The sequence below is a fragment of the Sinocyclocheilus grahami genome, unplaced genomic scaffold, assembly GCF_001515645.1.
Source record: "Sinocyclocheilus grahami isolate Dianchi unplaced genomic scaffold, SAMN03320097.WGS_v1.1 scaffold221.1, whole genome shotgun sequence".
NCBI lineage: Eukaryota > Metazoa > Chordata > Actinopteri > Cypriniformes > Cyprinidae > Sinocyclocheilus > Sinocyclocheilus grahami.
Window position 1 is genome coordinate 1 of NW_015505400.1, and position 583 is coordinate 583.

General features: G+C 35.2%; 1 protein-coding gene across 1 annotated transcript in view; it reads right to left on the reverse strand.

Annotated features, from left to right (window-relative positions):
* Positions 1 to 152: 152 nt before the first annotated feature.
* Positions 153 to 583, reverse strand: part of LOC107596580 (FAST kinase domain-containing protein 1-like) — a 5,144-nt gene continuing 4,713 nt past the window's right edge. The window contains exon 9 of the mRNA XM_016287340.1: positions 153 to 457. Within this exon, the coding sequence (XP_016142826.1) occupies positions 333 to 457 (125 nt within the window). The 3' untranslated portion in view covers positions 153 to 332. The remainder of the gene's footprint in view (positions 458 to 583) is intronic.

Sequence of the window (583 nt, forward strand, 5' to 3'; positions counted from 1 at the left end):
ACCCAAGTGACTTAAGACTGGTTTTGTGCTCCAGGGTCACAAATTGTAAAATAAAAAATTAAATTAAATAAATACCTTTTGTGTATATTTCATTTCATTGTTAAACTGTATTGTGTCATATTTAAAGTGAATTTGAAACAGTGTAACCATGGCTTTCAGCTATTTTGAGAAGCATTTTGAGAGGGATTTGTGATGAAAAGGTAGGCTATTTCGTGTACGTGCACAATGTGTTTTTAAAAAGTAAAAATTGAATTAGGGTCAGTTTAACCGCACTATACTGGCCACTGAAAAAAACCCTAATCAAAATGTTCTGCTTTACATGTAACACGGATTCAAAACTCACCGACAGTATAGAAGTATGGCATCAGCACTCCTACTTTGGCACAGTTCATCCCACCCAGGACGTCCCCAAGCATCTTATGGATCTGCTGCTGAGCTGGACTAATGGAGCTGTTGGCTACAGTGTGGAAAACAAGATTTATAAATAAAAACACTTTAGTTCTTACATTAAACCTTTTAAATCTATTTGTTATTTGTATCTTGAGCAGCAAATCAGCATATTGGAATGATTTCTGAAGGATCA